The 21,632-nt window shown below is 34.0% G+C and overlaps 1 protein-coding gene across 1 annotated transcript in view; it reads left to right on the top strand.

Moving 5' to 3' along the window:
* Nucleotides 1–21,632, top strand: part of TRDN (triadin) — a 294,196-nt gene that overhangs the window by 227,623 nt on the left and 44,941 nt on the right. The window contains exons 24-25 of the mRNA XM_059401567.1: nucleotides 6,578–6,628; nucleotides 11,801–11,849. Coding sequence (XP_059257550.1) covers nucleotides 6,578–6,628; nucleotides 11,801–11,849 — 100 coding nt within the window. The remainder of the gene's footprint in view (nucleotides 1–6,577; nucleotides 6,629–11,800; nucleotides 11,850–21,632) is intronic.

Below are 21,632 nucleotides of genomic sequence, written 5' to 3'. Positions count from 1 at the left end.
ACGGGCTCTCTGCTCTGCAGGGAGCCTGCTTCCCCCTGCCTCTCTCTCTGTCTGCCTCTCTGCCTACTTGTGATCTCTCTCTGTGTCAAATAAATAGGTAAAATCTTAAAAAATTAAAAAAAAAAAAAACTCAAAGAGGATCATAGACCTAAATGTAAAATTGTAAAACTCCCGGAGGATAACAAGAAAATCTGGGTGGCCTTGGCTTCTGGCAATGGCTTTTTAGGTACAATACCAAGGGCAAAGCCATGAATTAAAAATTTATAAGTTGGACTTCATCAAAATTAAACATGTCTGTTCTTCAGAAGATACCATTATGAAAACTTGAAGACGAGACATAGGATAAGATAAAATGTTTATTAAATACATATCTGATAAAGGAAAGTTATGCAAAAAATAGGAAGATGAACAACTCCTTTTAAAAAAATTGGCACAAGATCTGAACAGATACTTTACCAAAGAAGATACACAGATGACCAAAAAAGCATATGAAAAGATGTTCAGCATCATACATCATTAGGAAATTGCAAATTAAAACAATGAAATTCTACTGTATACCTATTAGAAGGGCAAAATCCAAAACACTAATAACATCAAATGTGGGGAGTATGTGGAGCAACAGGAACTTTCATTCATTGTTGGAGGGAATACAAAATAGTACAGCCACTCTGGAAGACAGTTTGGTGGTTTCTTATAAAACTAAATGTAATCTTACCATACAATCCAGCAATCTTAGTACATACCCAAATGACTTAAATACTCGTGTCCACACAAAACCTGCAAACAAATCTTTGTACCTACTTTATACATAGTTGCTAAAATTTGGAACCAAATACACTCTTCTATAGGTGATTAGATCATTAAACTCTGTTACATCCATACAACGCTACTTTTTATAGTACTAAAAATGCATGAGCTATCAAGTCACAGAAAGACACAGAGGAAACAAATTCTAAGTGAAAAAAAAGCCAGTCTTAAAAGTCTTCTTATTATATAACCCTAACTACATGATATTCTAGAAAAGGTAAAACCACGGAGATGGAATAAATTTTAGTGTTGTCAGAGGTTTTGGAGGAGGGAGGGATGAATCAGTGGAGCACAGGGAATATGAGATTATCCAATTTGGGAAATTCAACATCCAATATTTCTTATACAACAAAAAGTAAAATGCTAGATTTAAACTTCCAGGAAAAAAAATGCTAGGTAAGTATTAGATTGGAATATATGCTTTTTTTGATGATAAAACTGTCAAATATCAGCTATTTCATTTCAGTTGATAACAGCTATGTTAGGATTAAAAGTCAGGCAATAACTAACCATAAAAGATGATTATAATGATTATTAGGTTTTTATGTAAATATCGAAAGGTAATTTTCCTAATACAATGTGGTCAGTATAAAATTGACAAATTTATCAGTTTTTTAAATAAATAGTTATTGAATTCTTAGTATGTATCAGATGACATGGTCTGCCTTCAGAAGTATTGGGAAAGCTATGGCAATCTGGTAGTTATGGAGAACAATTGATGTGATGTGGTGATGCAAACATGTTCACTGTTCATTCTGAAGGGGCATCTGACAAGCTATTTAGTTTATAACCCACTATTCTCTTAGTGTATAGTCTAGTAGTTTAACTCTACCTTTGTAGTTTGATGGTCTGGGTTCAAGTTTCCCACCTCTGTTTAGTAGATGTGACCTTGGACAAGTTTTTGCCTCTTAGCTTTTGCTGTCAATCTATGAAATGTAGATAATACCTAACTCACTGGAATGAGTGAGAAATTAAAGAGAGCAACTCGAGGTTCCTGTAACAAAAGTAGCACAGACAGGGTGACTTAAATAGAAGTTTATTACAGTTCTGGAGACTAGGGAGTGTAAGTTCAAAGTGCCAGTCAGTTTGGCTTCTGGTAAGAGTCCTCTTGCTGGTTTGCAGACAGATTCCCTCTGATTATATACCTGATGGAGGAAAGAGAAAAAGAGAGACGGAGATCAGCTATCTCTTATCTCTTTTGCAAGGGTACTATTCCACTCATGAGGACTCTAATCTCATGACCTAATCATTTTCCAGAGCCTTGCCTGCAAATACCATCACATTGGGTTTTAGGTTCCCACATAGGAATTTCAGAGGGACACAAACATTCAGTTCATAGAAAGATCATATGTAAAATGCCTAAGGGTATAAAATAGTGCTTCATCATTGTATGTGAACACAAGAATGACCAAGACCTAGCTTTGCCTGCCACCAAGCAAATTGTATCCCTGTAATAATATTTTTTCTTTAAACAAACATGAGAACTTTGGCATCCTGGCTGGAAAATAATTACATGAGAAAAAATTAATGACTAATAAAGTTTTCCATGAAAAACAAAATCTTTTATAGTAGATTTAGGACTCTGTAGCTAATTCTGTGCCTACAATGTCCTAGTTTATTTCAGCTCCCAAATATATAAAGAAGTGCTTATTTTCCTTTTTTAAAATCATTGCATATTGCTGATCTTCCCAAAACAGCTGGGCAGAGTTGAACAAAAATGACTAAAATGCACCCCACTGAGGTACTTTCCAGAATTCCAATCAGTATTCTGATTATTAATGTGTAACGAGGACCAGAATATTAAGGCATGTACAAAGGGTCCATTCTCTGCAGCCAAACTGTACAGCCTAAAATCATCACAGTTATAAAGTTCAATCAGAATTTAATGTCAAGGGATATTTAGATGATTTCAGGAGAGTCCCTCAACTAAGATAATTTGAAAAACTGTACTATTACAGGGAAAAGCTCATCAAAAGGACTAGAATACCGAATCCATTGGACAAGACTTTCTCCCCCATTGTGATTGCAAGATGTGTATTGAACAAGTTCTATATCTGTTAGCTGTTTTGAATGTTTATGCTGTGGTCTATGTCACAGTTTTAATATTATTAACACAGCCTCGCTTGCCGAGATCTCCACAGCGCTTGAGTAATGCAAGGAAGCCCTTTGGAGGTGTATTTATAGTATTATGTAGTTGGTACTTTCTGAGCTCACTCACTCTTCCCACTCTGTATTGATTATGAAGCTTAACTTTCAGAGAATAGTCTAATTTGCCTTATATATAATATCTTGAGGAACACCTCAGCACAGTCTCCAAGTTCTGACAGCATTGTCCAGATGTCATTCAAAGCATATTTCATATTATGCTCTTCAATTAGCTGTCCAATTGCAGGTAGATGATAATATCAGTCACAAAATTATATTCTTTTTTAATAAAATGTACGATTAAGAAAGAAATGCAATGAAGGTTCCAAGGTTAAAACAAAAAAAGATACCAACATGTAAATATAATTGAATTGGAAACATTTTTAATTAAAGATTTTTGAACAGATATTTAGAGAAAAGCATTTTAAAATGTTGCAATTATATGTGTCAAGTGCTGTAGCCCACAGAATAGGGAATGATTAAATGTATCATTAGGACAAAGACAAAGTTAAAGATAGCTTCCCACCAAGTCATATTTAATTACAAAGTTAATGGACAGTGTCCCAGTAAAATTAAACTCTGACTACATCTTTTAAGGAGGATTCAAAATTATTATTGAATAAACATCAATATATTATATTTTCTTTCATGGGAATTACAAGCACAGCTTTTAAACCATTTAGAGAACTTGAGAATGCTTTTCTCTGTATTGATTTATAAAAATTATATTTTGAAGTTTGGAAAAATATTAAATTCTATAGAATGCCTTTTCTAAAATATTTCTGATTTGTCAAAAATTATGTCTAAATGAACAGAAAATAATAACAGATGCATGTAAAGTATCCACATAATAAATATTTTAAAAATCCATGCAATTAATCACAATTAAATAACTTTAGGAGCAATATTATATCACTTTAGGAAGCAGTAGAAATGCTTGAAACAATTTTAATATTTTTGATGCTATGTGATGTATATTAATAGTCATATCCCAGAAATTATCAAGTATTATTAAACTTATAAATAGAGGTCTCCATATGGTTCTTTAGAACTATTCTTTCCATTAGAAGAAAAATCCTAAACGTTTGCTACATTGAAAAAAATATCTCAAATCAGCTGACATCTTGTATCTTCAAAAGAGGTAAGAAAGACAGTTTTCTAAAAAAATGACATTTCTGAACACCTGATTAAAGCTCGCTGGGTAAGAAAGGTTAACAGTTTTGAGTTTGGTTCTTTTCACAGCCAGGAGGCTTAAATTGTCTGATGATTCTGTTAGGCTTTTTAAAACTTCCAGTTTCTGTTTCCCTTAAAATATAGTTATATGTGATATTGATATCAAACCATAATGCTCCAACAAACACTTTCAATATCCTAATGTCACTAATAATAAATTGATATTGAACTTGATTATTCAGAGCAATGAAAAATAAATAGCAGTCAGATCAAAGACATTCTTATTTGTGCTATTTCCTTTAAACACATTGCTTGAGGTTCAAAATATTTATGCTTGTGCTATGGAAAAACTCTAGTGCTGATTTCCTCCGTTATAAGATTGTCCATTATTTCAGTTTTTTGTTTTGCGTGTTTCACAGGCATTAAACAAACAAACAAACAAACAAACAAACTCTTTAGAACACTGTTGTTATAGATGGGTTTTATCTTCTACAGGACCATGTTAGAAAAAAAAGCAAATACTATTGCCTATTTCTTAATCTTGATTAGATATATTTAATTCCTTAACTTTAAAAAAATCTGGGTCTCAGGTACCTGAGTGGCTCAGTCAGTTAAGTGTCTGACTCTTGGTTTTTGCTCAGGTTATGATGTCAGGGTCATGAGATCTGGCTCTGCACTTGGCGTGGAGTCTGCTTGAGATTCTCTCTCTGCTCCTCCCTCTTGTGCTCTCACTGTATATATAGAATAAATAAATAAATATTTTAAAAATTCCTAGCCTTATTGGAATTGAGTATGTTTCTCTTAAAATGAATAATTTTTATCTAGTAACTTATTTAAAACTTGACTTTCATTTCTATTTTGATCACAGTTTGTGTGATTTTAAAACTTTTGATAATAGCTGATCAAAATGCATAAGATTAAGTATATTACTACCAATAAGTGAATGATATTTAAGTATAGACAAATTATATAAGATTGGATTTAAAATATACAAGCAAAACATTATAATCCATCAGTCTTTTTTTTTTTAATTTGTATGTATTATGAAGAACTAAATTTTTAACGTTCTGGTTTATTTTGCCTTTGTATACTTAATTTATTCATGAAGTCAAGTCAGTATATGTAAACAGTAATAAGATTTGTTTGGGGGATTCAAAACTCATGTTACTGATTATATTGTTAGTTTCCATTTATCAGTGAGACTGCAGGTTGCTTTGCTTCTCTGCAACACTTGCATAAAATCTGCACTTTACCTGTGTTTCCCACTATTGGCTAGACATTTCCTTTTTGGCTATCTTGTGGACACACGATACATAATACATTCAAAACAAGGATGGTATCTTTCTCTAAAGGCGTCTATTTCTTACATTTCGTATCTCAATTGATGGCAGATTATCCTTGTGCATGTGAAACATGTACAAACTTCAGAAGCTATCTTCAGTATTTTTAAAATCTGTTCTACATCCTACATCCCGGTACACTATTAAATTGGCATTTCCTGACTAGTGAGATTCTACTCATTTTAGGAGCCTAAACCCAAATGGCCCCTTCTCAGTGAAAACCTTCCCAATTATAAAATAGAGCTATTAATCATTTCTCTGTTATCTACAGAGCTCCAGTGGAGAACTTACAGCATGCTGCAGTATGTTGTCCCTGGAGAAGCAGGTGGAAAGAACTTGGCTTTCATGATTAGCCCAGGAAGTCACACGCATAACTTCCATTGCATTCTGTTGGTTACACGTGACTCACACAGCCGAACTGACCAATGACCAGCTCAAGCCTCCTCCTGCTCTCTTCTATCTTTCTAAAATGTGTCTTGCTCTCCATTTTCTCCATGTCTATCTAAATCTTTTCCATGTTCAAGGTCCGCCTCAGTACCACCTGCCAAAGCCTTTCCTGATCCCATCATTCAGCTGGGAGAGACAGGGCCCTTGTGGTTAAGTTCAGAGAAATATCAGCTCAAATTCTAGTCCTCCTGTCTCTGCCATGTGACCTTGGAAACTATTTAATCCCTTTAAGTGAAAAGCAGAAATAATAACAAGATCCACCTACCTTACAAGGTTGTCATGAACGTTGAATGGTCAACAGTAGAGAACGCTCCCTATGACATATAGTGAATAGACAATGTTAGCGACCATTGTTATATCTTCTTTCCTCAAAACCCACAGCATCTTATTTTTACCTTTAATGTGTCTATGATAGTTTTCTAATTGTGATAATAATTCGTGGGCTTATTTTGTATCTTTTGCACATTTAGTCGATGTTTTACAGGCAATTTATAACAGGAGATATGTCTGTCTTGAATACCAACTCAGAGCCACTCTCTGAGTTGTTAAGCTTCAGAAAACAAAAACAAAAACAAAAAACATGAAGAAACTTGCAGAGCTGTATTTTTTCTTTTTTTTTTTCTGTGATTCCTTGTAACATGTTCTTCCCATGATTCCTCTTGCAGAAATTAGAAAAGAAAAATCCATGAAGACGTCTTCAGTTTTGAAGGATAAAGGTAATAGTTCAATTTAATATAACACTAGGAATTTATTAGCAAAAATATATGGAAAAGACCATACTACTTTAGAGTTATCTCCTTTGCAGATGTGTGACCCCAAACTGCCCAGGTCACACTCATATATTTGAAAACTTGTATTTATTGACTTAACCCTTAAACATTTTCTTCCAGTTCACTGTGACTTGGAAATGCTCTGATTACAATTTCCAAAAGAAAGAGTAAGGATTTTCCTTAAATAATGGAATGCATAAAAAGCAAATTTAGAAGGGAAGTAAAGGTTAGAAAGAAAACGTCACCATGCGCTCTGATTCTCTCTTTTTCTATCCATTCACAAAATAGGTATTTAGTGCAGAATCATTCCACGCACTTGCTTATCTCTGGAGAAATAAAGATGGCAAGGCAAGTAATAGGGAGGAAGACTCAAGAATTAGAGCGTTGAATTGTTCTTTTCAAAGACTCTTAGTCACATGACATTCTTATTTAAATTTTGTGATCCCAGTCTTTGCAATGGACTGGCTTTCCTTCCTGTCCATATAAATCCCAGACCTCTTTCTAAGACTAATGTGCACATATAACATCAAGACTTCTCAGACTACTTCAACTTTCACTGAACCCTCTCTGAATTCACAAACATATATTTATTATCTAATACAGATATACATATATGTTTTGTATTAATTAGTAGAAATGTCACCTACTTAAGTATCAAGAGCTAATAATATTCATGTTAATTTTTTAGATGGACTGATAAGTACCACATTTGATAATTACTTTCTGTGCATCTAATATACAGTAATCAAAACATGTGCTCACCAGTCACTGGGAGTACAAGAGAGGCGTGGTCTTTACAGTGGAATTTACAGTGTTAATTACATAATTAATTAAAATGGAAAGAATTATGGAAAAGATATATGGGGTGCTGTAAGAGACTCTACTCGGGTATGCTAATCGAGTTTGGGGAATCAGAGGAGACTTTCCTGAAGAAGTGATATTTAAAACTTGAGTAAGAAGAATGAGGAATTAGCCAGGCACAGTGTAAGAATTGTTTGAGGGAAGAGCTTTTTGCAGCCACATAGATATGTACTTTATACATTTTGCTTCAGCAAGCTGTGCTTGAGATTTCAATTGTTTTATAAACAAAGAAGCTGAAGCACAGGTAGATAATGTAAGCTACTCGGTATCTCATTGTGGCTAAAAGGTGAGGGCAAGAATCAAAGTCAAGCCTTTCAGACACTAAAATTCACCTTTTCATTTTACACAGATACTGCTTCCTCCTTAAAATAGCTTTCTTAAATATTTGTATTCTTCAGAACCATTTTGCTTTCAGGGTAGAGTTCATTACCTAAGTTTGAAAAACCTATTTGACACAGATACATTGGCTCTGCTGTATGGAAAAATAGTCTTATTGGGGGGGAGTCTCCAATTAATTCCCACAGAGAAGTTTAGTCTTTCCTTTCTCCAGTGATTATGTGCACTTTGAGAGAGACTCCTTTTTATTCTTCTCTCTCATTTTATCTGACAATTAATGAGAACACTGTCCTTGATTGTGTGAGAACTAAAGGTTTTATTGAAAGATACTACCAGGAAAATCCAAATATCTGTATGGCTATTTATATACACATACATGTATATGATTTGCAAACCATAATTTGCACAAGGTAAACCTTCCCTCCTTCTAATGTAGTATGGGTTACGTTTATTTTAGTCCGCAATTATACCACAAGAATACTTGGACCATATATTACTGTTCACAATAAAAGCAGCTCAAAAGAAAGATTGGAGCTTACCTCCAAAGTAAACCTTGAGATATTGATGATTATCAAAAATTTAAACTACTGCTTAAAGACTTCACTAGGGTCAAAGCTTAAACTAGCTAGAAATGGTAGTTGTAAAAATCTGTCTAGGAGACTATTATCTGGGAGATTTTAAATCCACACAGACCACTGAGTAGACTCCTGTAATTTCTATTTTTGTTGTTATTGTTATTAATGCACAATTGCAGGCAATTTTCTAGTGACTACTTTTCCCTCAATGTTAAGTTTCTACTATTTGCAAGACGTTTCCACAGTCACTAGAAAATCATGTATATAAAGGTTCACTGAATATGATTATTGATTTAGAACTATTTCATATGCACCTCTTGTTCAAATGTACTAATGTTGTCAAATGTCTTTGTTATGTATTAGTTGGATACGATTTTAGAAGAATTTTATTGCCATCTTTCCTTTATCTTCCTAATATAATTTATTATTACAAAAAAAATTCAAAGAAAAAAATTTCATTGTTACCTCTAAGATGTCAGGGACATTAAAAACCTCTGCAATATTACTGTTTTTGGAGAGGCTTTGAGGACTGAAGCTGAGCTGTAGCAGGATCAGAATGAAGCAATTCTACCTGCAAAAAAAGCCACTTACTGCACTGGAGTCACTGTATTTAGTGCTATTTCTATTAAGCAGCTAAAAAGTTGCCTACATTTGCCTGTCTCTTACTGCTTCCACTTTCACGTGCACGTTAAAATTTATCCTGAAAGGGGACCTGGGTGGCTCAGTCTTTAAAGCATGTGTCTTCAGCTCAGGTCAGGATCCCAGGGTCCTCAGATCAAGCCCCTCATCAGGTTCCTGCTCAGTGGGGAGTCTGCTTCTCCGTTTCCCACTCCCCCTGCTTGTGTTTCCTCTCTCACTGGCTCTCTCTCTTTGTCAAATAAATAAACAAATAAACAAGCAGACAAACAAATAAGAAAGAAAGAATTCACACAGAAACAATGCTACCAATCATAAAACTAGGATAATTACACAGGACCCAGGCCTGTGTATGTTTGGATCTAATGCCAGAGGATTCCCAGTGGAGCTTGTTTTTTCTTTATATTCTGATGCTCAGGACAATGCCCTGGATGGTCCTCCAGTCTGTCTACAGTGTGCCTTTTCTTGGCCATTCCTGCCTGTACAAACAAAAGCTAGAGCTAAAGATGAAGTACGTTGTCTGAGGACTTTGAAACTGATCCCCCAATGATTTATACTCCATCGTGGGCACTCACTCTAGCTTATTACTGCCTTTGTCTAGAGGCAGGATAGGAAGATTAAAAACCTGAAACCATTTTGTTATTCCTTTGTTTGATTTTGTTATTCCTTTGTTTGATTTTTGAAATCAAATAAAAATCAAAGGATTTTGAAAAAAATCCTTTTTTTTTTTTTCCTCTCCCTCACAACTTCCTTGCTCAGGTTACTTTGAGCGTTCTAATTTATATCCATGCAGCTTTAAACATTCTAGATCTTGATAATCGAGATTCATAAGCCTACCTGTAGGCTCTCTCACAAACACAATGAAACTACCATTTTTGTAAAATCACACAAGAGTGCTCTCCAAGGCTTTGCTCCCAAAAAACAATACAGATGGCTTAAAAATACCTTTATAGTTAACCCAAGCCAACAATGTCCCTATCCTTCCTAACATAGCAGTACAGAAGTTTTGGTCAGATTTGGTGTCTCACTCCCTTTCTGTTCCAGCCTGTGGGCTGCCTAAATCAGATCCAAACCCTTTGAAGTCAAAAAGGACACTGAGAGGAAATGAGCTATAGGAAGGTCCATGGAGGAGATGATCCAGCCTGGGAGCAAAGAGCATCTTCCCATTACCGAGTGATAAAAATCACCTCTATTTTCCGAGCACTTTCTCCACACGTAAGGTGATAAGTATGTGACTTTCAAATACATTATGAAATCACATTTGTTATTCCATCTCTTCCTTCTTTCTCCACCAATATCAAAGCAGTCTTACCGGTCCTCTGCCTCAGCCTTGGATTTTATAACTACTTTAGTCTCACTGCAACATTTAAAAGAGCATACTGTACCTTGAATTCTCAAGTTCCAGGCACACCCTCTCCCACCCTACTAAGAATCTGTCCCCACGATCACTTCTCATTTCACAATACATTAATTTTTTTTTTTTTGGTTTAGCCCGGAAATGCAAAAGCAGTAAATTACCCCCATTAGCTTGAAAAAAGTTAATGAAGCTTCTCATTCTGTTTATTCAATCCATGGCTCTTGATTTCATCTTTGGATGCTGGAATATAGAAAAAAATAGGCACTACTTACACTTACCACGTTAAATGGCAACATGGACTTTTCCTTGCCACTAACTCTATTTAAAAATATTCTGCAAACATATGGATAGTTAAGGTCATAGGCTATCTACCAGGAAAATCTTGCTTTGAGGTACACAGCCACTTCAGTAGAACTCCTAAGTCCATTCTTGACACCATCTTCAGTCACCTGGACTCAATTCTAAGTGACTGCTTGCCTGGGATAGTCATTTACAAGTGCCACCATCATATTCTGCATTCCAATCTCAAACCGTACGGTGGGAACAAAACAGAGGCTGGCAGGATAGATTTTCTTTTCCTTTCCTTCCTTTCTCACTGCATTAAAAAAAAAAAAATGACTTTTGTCAGTGAAATAGACACTGAAATATAATGTTGCAGAGGAGGCAGAAAACTGATTTATCTTTTATATAGGATGTGGACAAAGCATGACACTGTTCAAGTCATCCCCCATTTATGCATCAGGAACCCATGATATGATAAGAATCACTTTCTATTTGAACCTGGTAGACTAAATGATGTTTTGTTTTGTTTTAACTAAGGACCACATTTTTAAGATGTTGGGAGTTTATGGATAAATTTTCTCTTGTATTTTATTTCAGTCTTATTCATGAAATTAGTTTGACTTGAGTCTCATACTAAAGCACTACTTTCCCATGACAGATGCAGCGTTTTCCTTTGTTTATTTATTTTTTTTAAATCACACAGCCTGAAAGAAGTAAACTAAGCTAATGCTGATTATAATGGTTTTGGGAGACTTCTAGAAGCCATACATTTTTTTTCAAAATTACAGCTAAAATAAATTCTGTTCTCTCCAAAAGCCCATTCTCTTGAATGAATAAATTTAGCTTATTCAACAATTTACATTTATTTTAAATGAAAATGATCAGAAGATGATGGCTTGTTGTACTCTATACTGTTTCCTTGTCTCTGTATGATTCAGATCATTTCTGAAAGAGAACATCACATAATTTCCAACCAGGTTCACCTTACTGATAGCTTACTGACTCCACTATATATGCGTTCTCAAATCCTTTTATGTTGGCTCCTAACAAACGCTCAATGTTTCTTTGCAGAGCCTATTAAAGGGAAAGAAGTGAAGGTTCCAGTTTCCCTTAAGGAAAAAGATAATACTGTATAATGAAATGTAAAAACACATTGACCTGCCTGCTGCATATTCAGTTATTTGCAAAAAAGTAATATATCATTTAATTTTCAGGCTTTTAAAACTATGACTTTCTATGCCCTTGAATATTTTTGAACAAAGGAGAAAAGACTATTTTCTATCATAAAATTCTAAATTGTCTTATGAAACAGCAAAGACAAGAGTAGCTATGTCAGAAACACCATGAAATCTTTTTAAAATGCATATGTTATTCTGATTCTACAAGTCTGAAGTGAAAAATCTGCATTTTATAAATATCCCAAGGTGAAGCCTATAAGGAATAACTATGGAAACCAAAGATTTAAGATAAAAATACTTAACAATTCTCGGTGATAGCTTGCCATTCTGTTAAGTTCGGATACAATAAACTAAACAAATTTTATAGCTAGGAGGAACTTAGAGATAAACTATAGTCCAATGCCCTCAATTTATAGATAAATAAAACTGATATAGTCAAGAAGCTTACCAAAGTTATCATACTTTGCAATAGAGCCAGCATTAAAAATGTGATCTTCTAAGTCAAGCACTCTAATAATGCATGTTAGTCCATTCCCATTATATTAGGCTCAAAGTAATGTGGAGTCTGACATGCTGTACACCAAGTTTTGTCTGCTGAAACAAAGTAAATATGCTAAGTCCAACGTAATATATTTCGTTTCTAATTAACTCCAGTACTTTCTATGGGCATGGTGTCACAGTCAGAATTATCTAATATTCCTTGTTATCAAGATAAATGTAAGTGAACCAGCGAAACCATGAACTATACCTACTATACTGAATATTAGAAATGGAACCTGTTTTTATATTTACCCGAGGAGAAGATCTACAGGGACTATTGACCAATTAATGCACAGGGACATAATGGTAAAAATCCCAATTTACTGGCAATATTTTATTGAAATGGAAGAGACTTTTGGTGAAGTTGGAACATATGTGTTGGAGTCGGGAGAGTTATGGGAGAGTTGGGGGAGGGGAAAGCCGACAGAGAAATCAGTCAGAGATGAAGGGTGCATGAAGAGTCTTCATTAGTTAGTGTAGCAATGTATAAAAAAATACCCTTAAGTCATATTTTTCTAACATTGCAATTAATTTTAAATTAAACAAAATTGTTATTTAATGAAACACAAAAGCACAACATGATTTCTTTTTTCTCAGCCCATAGGCGTACTTGATTTTTTTAAAAAGTATTTTAAAGCAACATAGACTTCAGACCTATTAAGGAATTTATGTTTGACTTAAGAAATATATTATCATATCTAAAGCTTTATCATCACTTATTATAGTAGTTATTTCAGTTCTATATGCAACTTTATGCTGTTTTGGTGTAATATGTAAATTAGAATATTTTGCCCTATAAGAGAATTCTTACATGTAATGTTATATGTCCAGTAGATAGCAAAATGTAGCTACATTTTAAAGAATGAATTAATTGTGAAGACTAATGATATTCCTATGTATTTACCTAAACACTAATTTATTTTCAAGAAACTCTAGATTTCTTCAGCATGATCTGATTGGTGATTAGAATGGACAGTTATATCACAATCTAAGCTGAAATAGTTTGACACCATTAAATAATTTAATCATTTAATGATGTTATTATTCCTTTTTCAATGCAAAGCAGAAATACTAAAAAAAAAAAGAGAGAAACAGAGAAACATATTATAAGTTTGCACTTTTTTTATGAAGGAATTTCAGTTCAAAAAGATTTCCTCTGGAAGAAATGCATGTAGAATATATACATATGAATGAAAAATAATTCAGATTTCCACCAAAAAGCACTTGATGTGCATTTCAGTCTTTGATCCCTGGACGCGTATACCTAAGAGCTTCCTTTCTCTTTTCCCCTCATTTCAGGTATCCTTTATTCATCATCCTGTACCAAATAGTCAGTCTAGCACTAGCCAGCTCCTGGTCACAGATAATGGTGTTGGAAAAGAAAGAATTTTGGAAAAGATACATTTTTTAACATTATACTCCTATTCATGAATGCTGAATTGTTATTATTGTACCATTTTCTTCCTAATTTTTAATGATGTATGTATAGACAAGGGATGGTTTGTATAAAAAGTCTGTTAAATTCAGTCTCCAGAATTATGCTTATTTTATTGAAGTATAACTGACACACAATATCTTACTAGTTTCACATGTACATCATGGTGAATCAATATCTTTATACATTATGAAATGATCCTCCAATCAGTCTTGTTACTATCACCACACAAAGTTATTACAATATTATTGACTACATCCCCTGTACTCTACGCTACATCCCCATGACTTACTTATTTTATAGCTGGAAGTTTGCATCTCTTAATCCTCTTCACTTATTTCACCCTTCCTCCACCTCTGGTAATCAACAATTTGTTTCCTATATTAATGAGACTATTTCTGTCTTGTTTTGTTTATTTTGTTTTTTGAACTCCACATGCAAGTGAAATTATATGGTATTTGTCTTCCTCTGACTTATTTCACTTAGAAGAATACTTTCTAAGTCCATATATGTTGTTACAAATGGCAAGATTTCATTCTTTTTTGTGGCTGAGAAATATTCCATTGTGTATATATGATTAGAGTAGGATTTAAGACAAAAAGAGAACAAATCTGAACAGAAAAGCTAAATTTCCCAATGGGAAAATGTATCACAATGCATACAATGAACAAAGCATAAAGAACCACATTACACTTTTTAAAAATCTACAGATAAATAAAAAATAGAGCAAACACACCTGAAATGTCAAATTTGTCAACTTTTATTTATTTTAAAAATAGCTAATTGAAATCAGAGAAAGACAACTATCATATGATCTCCCTGATATGAGGAAGTGGTGATGCAACATGGGGGCTTAAGTGGGTACGAGAAGAATCAATGAAACAAGATGGGATTGGGAGGGAGACAAACCATAAGTGACTCTTAATCTCACAAAACAAACTGAGGGTTGCTGGGGAGAGGGGGGTTGGGGAGGTTATGGACATTGGGGAGGGTATGTGCTATGGTGAGTGCTGTGAAATGTGTGAACCTGGCAATTCACAGACCGGTACCCCTGGGGATAAAAATACATTATATGTTTATTTAAAATCAATTAATATAGCTAATTGAACAAACAACCATAAAATTTTTTAAAATCAATTAATTATTTATTTATTTGACAGAGACAGATCACAAATAGGCAGAGAGACAGACAGAGAGAGATGAGGAGAAGCAGGCTCCCTGCTGAGCAGAGAGCACGATGTGGGACTCGATCCCAGGATCCTGGGATCATGACCCAAGTCAAAGGCAGAGGCTTTAACCCACTGAGCCACCCAGGTGCCCCAACCATAAAATATTTTTATAATCACTGAAAGACTTGGGTAAGATTTATAATTTTAAATCAGGACTGACAAATGTAACTTATTTCCATAATATAGTTAAAGTCAAATAATTAAGGGAGAGGCAATAGCTGGTATCTATCTAAACTACATGAAGCTTTTTAATAGGATATTGATATAAACCCCATTTTAGTTCTAAGATGATATATATAAAATAATTTGAGTAATCTAGGAAAATTATTGTAGTCAGAATTTAATATCATAGACCTGATAATATTTTATTTATTTTTGAAGACTTATTTATTTATTTTGGAAAGGGAGAGCTTTTTGCGGCAGCAGAAGGGACAGAGGAAGATGGAGAGAGAGTCTTAAGCAGACTCTGTGCTGAGCGCAGAGCTCAAGTTGTGGCTCAGTTTTTTCTGAAGACAATTTTTTTCTTTTAAGTGGGGCTTGAACTCACGAACCTGAGATCATGACCTGAGCTGAAACCAAGAGTCAGAGGCTTAAATGACTGCACCACCCAGGTGCTCCAACTTGATAATATTTTGGAAGGTAGTAATACAATTCACAATTACTTCAACATATTGGAAGTTAGTTTCGATAGAAATGAATGTAAGGATTTCAATTTAGGACAAAATCAAATTGTATAGATTTAAGAGGAAAACACTGCACAAAAGCAGCACACTAGAATTTTGCCTTAAAGAAATCCTCAAGTGAATGTGAATAAAATATCCAACCCTGGAATTTAAAAATACAAATTATATTGGTAATACGACAATAATTAGCTCACATCACCATTGCTCTTTATTCTTTATTTCAAATGATTTTGGCCCTCATGGCCTGTATGGTATGTAGCTGATAAAATATCGTTCCCATTTTAAAGGTGTAAAAACAAACAAACAAACAAACCATATTTTACATGTTTACATACTCCACAAGCACTTTAGGAGATATTTTCTACTAAAAAAACCAAAACAAAAATCATTACACTTTCTATTTGCTCATTCACTCTCCTGTGTTTTTAATTTTCTGATTTTTCTCCAACCCTTTCAACATCTCCTTTTGGGTTATTTTCACAAAGTTGAAAAAGATTGCTCTTATCTCAGAATATCATATTTGACTCCAAATATTCTTCATTGCGCATAAGACTTTTTTGGTAGTGAGGTAGGTGCTTGGAGGGGTGCTTTAATGTTTTCTTTATGGAAGTTTCTTAGTTACAAAGAATGACCACCAGGAAATGAGAATTCTTGTGAATGTATTTTTGAAACGTGAAGTATTTTGTTCAAGCACAGCCCAGTGGAAAAACTGGTACATAGCAGTTGTGTTAAATCTGGTTTAGCCCTTTACAAGGTGTACTGCCTGGTCTGAAGACATCTGTGTTTGAGGTTTCTCACTTTCCATTAACCTTTCTGTAAAGATTCTGATTTTTGTGTTCTGCCGATTGGTTGTATATACTTGATCTAAGTAAAACAAAATAAACCATAAGTACAACCTTGGTTTGTATCAGGCAAAGTCAGAAAGTTTTAGCTTTTCCCTCCATCCCTTTCTTTCACTTCAGCTGCCATGTAATATGACATAATTTAACATGATATCATAAAAATATCTGAAGACACTGAAAACACCAGTTTTCTTTTTTGCATACTTATTTTTAGATTAGAATTAATAATCTTCAATTTCATATTTGCATGAAAAAATACAGTTTTCAGTTATTTCTGCCTCATAAAATTTGGAGGGTAGCTTCATATGAAATTAAAGATGATGGTTAATCATTTAATTTGATATGAAAAAGTAAAAGCTTTTCTGGTAATTAAAATTATTTAAACATAAAACCATAGACAAAAGTCAAGTGGCCAGCTACCTAATTCTAATTTTTTGTCTACAAAATTAAGCCAAACTCAATTTTTGCTGTATTATCTCTAATGATTCTTTTCTTAAAGAAGTTTATAGATTATATTAAACAAACTCAAATATGTGAATTACATACAGTAATATATTTAGCGTAATAAATAAGATTACAGTTGTAGCATCCAGAAAGTAGTATTGTGAGAATTCCATATTTTATCATTTATATTAATCAAAGTACTATTTCTTCAAAAAATAGCAAAGTAAATAGTCAAAATAAAGAAAGACCTTTATGGTACATCTGTAAATAATTTTATTCTTCCACAACTTCTATTGAATCATAGAAATCATTATGGAACCTAGACTATCTTGACTGATTTTCCAAGTCAGCATTTGTGATATCCACTCTTACTGTAATTTTAAAATTTGTGTTTAATATGTGCAAATTCTAAAGTTCATTTAATATTTGTTATTGTTGCTTTAGCAAACTCTTAATAGTCATTGCAAGTTAATATTGAAATGAAAAGTAAATTTAAAGAAATGACTCTAGGAAACCTCTCACATGACTTCAAATATTCATTTTTTGCTTATAAACTTTTCATCACTTATAGTGAAATAGAAAGCTGGGGGAAATAATTCAGGCAGCTTACTTCCACCTGCAATTTTCTTTTGTGTTTTTCCCCAACTATTGACTCTTCAATATTACTCAAAACATTTTTTGAGTCTCTACTGTGTTTGGCAAGCTGGTTGGTTGTCTGGTTGCTAGGTTGTGGCCTTTTTAGGCACTGTGCTTGGTGTTGCAAACCCCAAATGATACAAGTCTTCAATTGCAGAATCAACGTAGAGGCAGACATATACTTACAAAATAAAATCTAGATGTGGGAAATCCTTTCACAGTGTGTACATATATTAAATCACCATGATGTACACTTTAAATATCTATCAGTATTATGTGTCACTTACACCATTATAATACTGAAATAAAAATAAAATAAAATAAAATAAAATGGAGTAAAATAAAATCCACTGGAGATAAGTGAAATAAGAATTTTGTCCAGTGTTATAAAACTATAAAGAAAAAGCAACTTTAAAGCAAAGAATGCGCATCACATATTTAAACAGAGATACATTGTAATATAAAATGTAAAAGGGGGAACAAGCCTTTGTATAGTTTTTCCCTTCAGGACAATTGTCATTTTGTTTAAGAGTCAAAGAACAATATGTGTAAATGATAATATATGGTATATAATGGCATACCATTAAGAACAGAGCAGCCAACTTAATAGTATGTAAAACTACTCTATGACATACAAACGTCTTAAGATGTAGCCTTTGGGGGGCGCCTGGGTGGCTCAGTGGGTTAAGATGTAGCCTTTGGCTATGTTAGGGAAGGTACTACCACTAGTCTTATGAGATGCCAGTTGTCTCATTAATCAAATTCTGCCTCTATATTCTAGAAATTTCATGAATTTTTAGTTACATAGGTGAATCGTATCTGTCTGTGTACGTTTACCTCTTTTGCTAATCAAAAATCTGATTAGAGTGATCTTTAACAAATAAGGAGTATGTTTTGGGCAACAAGGTGACCAAAGGGAGGAATTGACCAAAGGTACAAATTGTTCAAGGATGTTGTCAAGAATCCAAGCTTCTGGCTTCTACTCCCTTCCAACTTTACCATCATTGGTTTGTGTCTTTGGTCCTAAGGATGGCAAGCTGGCTGTCATCCAAGTATTTTGTAACTGTTCTCACTAGGAACAGGACAGAGATTCAAAACCTTTTCCTCACAAGACTTTGTCTATTTGGAAAGCAAAGCTTGTTTCAGCGGCTTTTGTCCAACAACTTTCTGGCCATAACTGCTTCTCAGTGGCCAATCCAACCCCAAGAAGATTTGGGAATTTTTAAAAATTAATTAATTTATTTATTAGTTTATTTTTAAAGATTTTATTTATTTATTTGACAGAGAGAGCAAGAGAGCACAGCAGGCAGAGCAGCAGAGGGAGAGGGAGAGGCAGGATCCCCACTGAGCAGGGAGCCTGAATGCAGGACTCGATCCCAGGTTGCTGGGATCACGACCTGAGCCAAAGGCAGTTGCTTAACTGACTGAGCCACCCAGACATCCTGATTTGGGAACTCTTGTACTTCATTTTCTAGCCTCTATATTAGAGGATGGAAAGAGAATGAGGTGTGAGAATAGATGTCGAGTGAACCAGCCTACATCATCAGCCAGAACGGGCAATATATGAATATAATTTCTTTTTAAAATATATGAACATTATAATAAAATCAGAGTCCCCTGTGTATACTACCAAGATTGTTCTTTAATATTTTTTCACTTGAGAGTATTATCTTGAATTTTATCGTATTAATATACAGAAAATACAATGGTATCCAAACATTGGATTTCAGATTTCATTGAAGTCTAACAGAAGGGATGAATATTAAGGAGGGATATCACACAAATAAATGAACACCTACAAAACTTAGAGAAATGCTTTGACAAAAGGTGAACTGTGCTATGAGTATAGGCATAGAAAAATGTGACTTAGGTCGGGGAATCAAGGAATGTTTCTCAGTGGAACAACATTAGATCTGAGGTATGAAGATTAAATAGGAATTTTAACCAGGGAAGAATTGAAAAAAGGAGAGGGCAAGGAGTGCAAAAGTGTTTCAGCAGAGTCAGATTTCTTGTAAAAGAGGACAGTGCTACGGAGGTGTAGAAAGTGTTAGCAAGAGAGGTACAAAACGAAGATAAGAGATAATCAGAATTTTGAAGATGAGGAGAAACTGTGTTTCATGGCCGAAATCTGTAACATGTGATAAGAATATTTGTACATCTTTAAATGGTTGAAAAGAATCAAAAGAAGAATCGTATTTGGGTGTATTTAAAACATATAATAAATTCAAATTTCAGTATCTATAAATAATATTTTCTTAGAGTACAAACAGACTTATTCATTTGTGTTATCTCTGTAGCAGTCTGTGCCCTAATACTGGAGTTGAGTAGCTATAACAGAGATCAGCTTTAAAGATAAAATATTTACTATCTGGTATTTTACAGAAAAAATTTGCCAGCCCCTGCTATAAGCCATATTAAGGATTTTGGTATTTAGTTTAAGGGCAGTGGATATACACAAAAGTATTTTATACATGTTTGGGTGTATAGGCGAAGAGGGCTGCATTCTGTAATGGCCACTATGGTAGTGGGTTGGAGAAGGGCAGAATGGGATTCCAGAAGACCAGTAAAGACACCTACTGATAATATCTAAGTGAGTGATTACGGTACCTTGACCTAGGATGATTTCAGGTGAAATGGAGAGAAGAGGACATTTTTGACAAATATAATATTTAATAAGATTTTTATTTTATACAACTAAGGGTTGGTGATACCACTGACATGGGACATCAGGAAAGAAGCAGCTTAGGATAAGTCCTAAGTCTGGCTTACATGTTGAGTTTGGGGTGCTTATAGGACATCCGAGTAGAAATGTAGAGTTGGAAGCTGACTATCCTAGTGTGAGGTTTAGAAAAGGAAATTAGGTTGAAGATACACTTGTGGGGTATGTTCACCAGTGTTTGGAGTTTAAAGGTGCGGGTATGCATGGATGAGTGATGGAAAGAGTCAAGGTAAGAAGAGCAAAGGTCTGAGTAAAGTTAGTAAAGAGTATGTTTAAAACTGAATCTTGAGGAACACAGAACATTCTTTTTAGCATGAATATAATCAGGCATCTTGACGACCAATACTAATCATCTACCTGCCCTTCTTTTTGTTTTACAAAAGTTGGTATTTTATGCATTTTCCATCGTCACTAGTTTTTAAGTCTTATTCTGAAGGTTCCAATGTTGATTCTATAAACATTATTTAAATACTGATTTATCCACATACCGACCTGCAGGGAAAATCTTGACAGTTTGTTGAAGAGTAGATATTATATACTCTGCTTTTATGAGAAAGAATCAAAAGCAGTTGGGCTCAGAGATTTATCCCAAAGAGCACCTTTTAGAATATGTTAACATGTATCAGTCAGAATGTAGCCAATGTTCCTTTACTACTGCATTATCTAGTGGCCACAGACGTTCTGATGGCTAATGACTGACATAAAAAGAATCAAGTTTTCTTCTGTAAAGTTCTCGTTTTAATGTTATTTATTGTTCTAAATCTCTAAGCTGACACGACAGGTATTTATTTTGTCTTTTGTAATTGATCATTCTAACAAGCAAATGCTACTAACTATATAGTTGGTTCACCATTCTGAATTTGAAAAGCTTTTCTAATAACATTGCAATTCACAAATATCATCTTTGCTTATTAGAACTTGCTGTGATACTGTTCTTAAAATTTGACAGTAGATCTAGAATACTTGATTTCATAATCAACATTAGTATTTTAAATTTTGTGTAATTTTTTTCTTTGTGTGCCTTGTTTCTGGTTTAAATGTTGACATGATTTAATTCTGCTTTGAGTTATTTTAGGGAGAAAATATTATGACTATCATGTGAACAGTGAAGAAAGTGATGCAAAAAGATTAAAAGATTATCTAAGGCTTCTACACTGGATTAGCTACTTAGTATAGACTTAAATACACCTAAAAATA

This window comes from Mustela nigripes, chromosome 5, assembly GCF_022355385.1.
Source record: "Mustela nigripes isolate SB6536 chromosome 5, MUSNIG.SB6536, whole genome shotgun sequence".
Taxonomy (NCBI): domain Eukaryota; kingdom Metazoa; phylum Chordata; class Mammalia; order Carnivora; family Mustelidae; genus Mustela; species Mustela nigripes.
Note: the sequence above shows the minus strand (reverse complement) of the source record. Positions and strands in the feature narration are given on the sequence as shown.